The 935-nt window shown below is 65.3% G+C and overlaps 1 protein-coding gene across 1 annotated transcript in view; it reads right to left on the bottom strand.

Annotated features, from left to right (window-relative positions):
- The window catches only part of CORO6 (coronin 6), a 3,759-nt gene that overhangs the window by 353 nt on the left and 2,471 nt on the right, over positions 1 to 935 (bottom strand). Inside the window, exons 4-7 of the mRNA XM_009993210.1 lie at positions 574 to 731; positions 343 to 488; positions 191 to 248; positions 13 to 99 (exon numbers count right to left, since the gene is read on the bottom strand). Coding sequence (XP_009991512.1) covers positions 13 to 99; positions 191 to 248; positions 343 to 488; positions 574 to 731 — 449 coding nt within the window. The remainder of the gene's footprint in view (positions 1 to 12; positions 100 to 190; positions 249 to 342; positions 489 to 573; positions 732 to 935) is intronic.

The following is a 935-nucleotide window of genomic DNA, read 5'->3' as shown; positions in this document are numbered from 1 at the left end:
CAGGTGCTCCGCCTCCTCCCCTGCCAGCCACTCGTCCGCCTCCAGGGCCGGCTCGGGACCTGGCGTGTCAGGGTACAGGTCATCCTGGAAGAGGTCTGGCTGTGGGGGGGGGGTGAGGGAGACAGCAGTGAGACAGGGTGTCCCCCCCTTAGAGACCTCCCCATCTCCCCCGGGACCCCCGCGGGCTCACCTTGCGCGGCACCGTCATGACGATGGGCTCGCACTTGCGCTCGTGCAGCTTGAAGAACCTGTGCGGGCCAGAGGTGGTCAGGGCACTGCCCACTTCCCACCCCCACCCCCACCACTCCTCCACCTCTCCCCAAAGCCCCCCCAGGCTCTCACCTGGCGATCTCACACTTGCTGACGTCCAGCCCACGCTTGGGCATGAAGCCCATGCCCCGCTGGGGCTCCTTGCTGCTGTAGGTGTTCAGGTAGTGCACGTAGGGCGCCTCGTCTGTGATCTCGAAGTACCTGATGCTGCTGTCACCCTGTGGGTGCGGGGACAGGCGTCAGCCAACCCAGCACCCCCGGGGACAGGGTGGCATAGGGTGGGTGTGCCCTGGGGGGGGTTACCTTCCCGCAGAGGTAGACGATGCTGGAGTCGGGGTCATAGAAGGGCAGCAGGACCCCATTGCTTGTGTCCATCTCCTGCAGGGCGATGGGCTCCTCAAAGTTGTTCTGTGGGGCCGGAGCAGTTGTTGGGGGGAGGATGTGAGTGGCAGCCCCCAAACCTCTACCCCAGTTAGTCACACACATTAGGCACAGCACACTGTGGGGACAGGACTTGTCCCCACCCAGGGGTACCCAATGCCCCGGGCAGGCATTTTGGCATGCCCCAAGCCCCCAGCACTCCACACCCTCTCCTGCTTACCTGCATGACTGGATGCACCCCAGCCTGGCTTTCCCCCCCCCCCCGAACCCCCTCCCCCCCAAAA

The sequence above is a fragment of the Chaetura pelagica genome, unplaced genomic scaffold, assembly GCF_000747805.2.
Source record: "Chaetura pelagica isolate M959 unplaced genomic scaffold, ChaPel_1.0 scaffold72, whole genome shotgun sequence".
Lineage (NCBI taxonomy): Eukaryota > Metazoa > Chordata > Aves > Apodiformes > Apodidae > Chaetura > Chaetura pelagica.
This window is presented reverse-complemented; position numbering and strand designations above follow the sequence as displayed.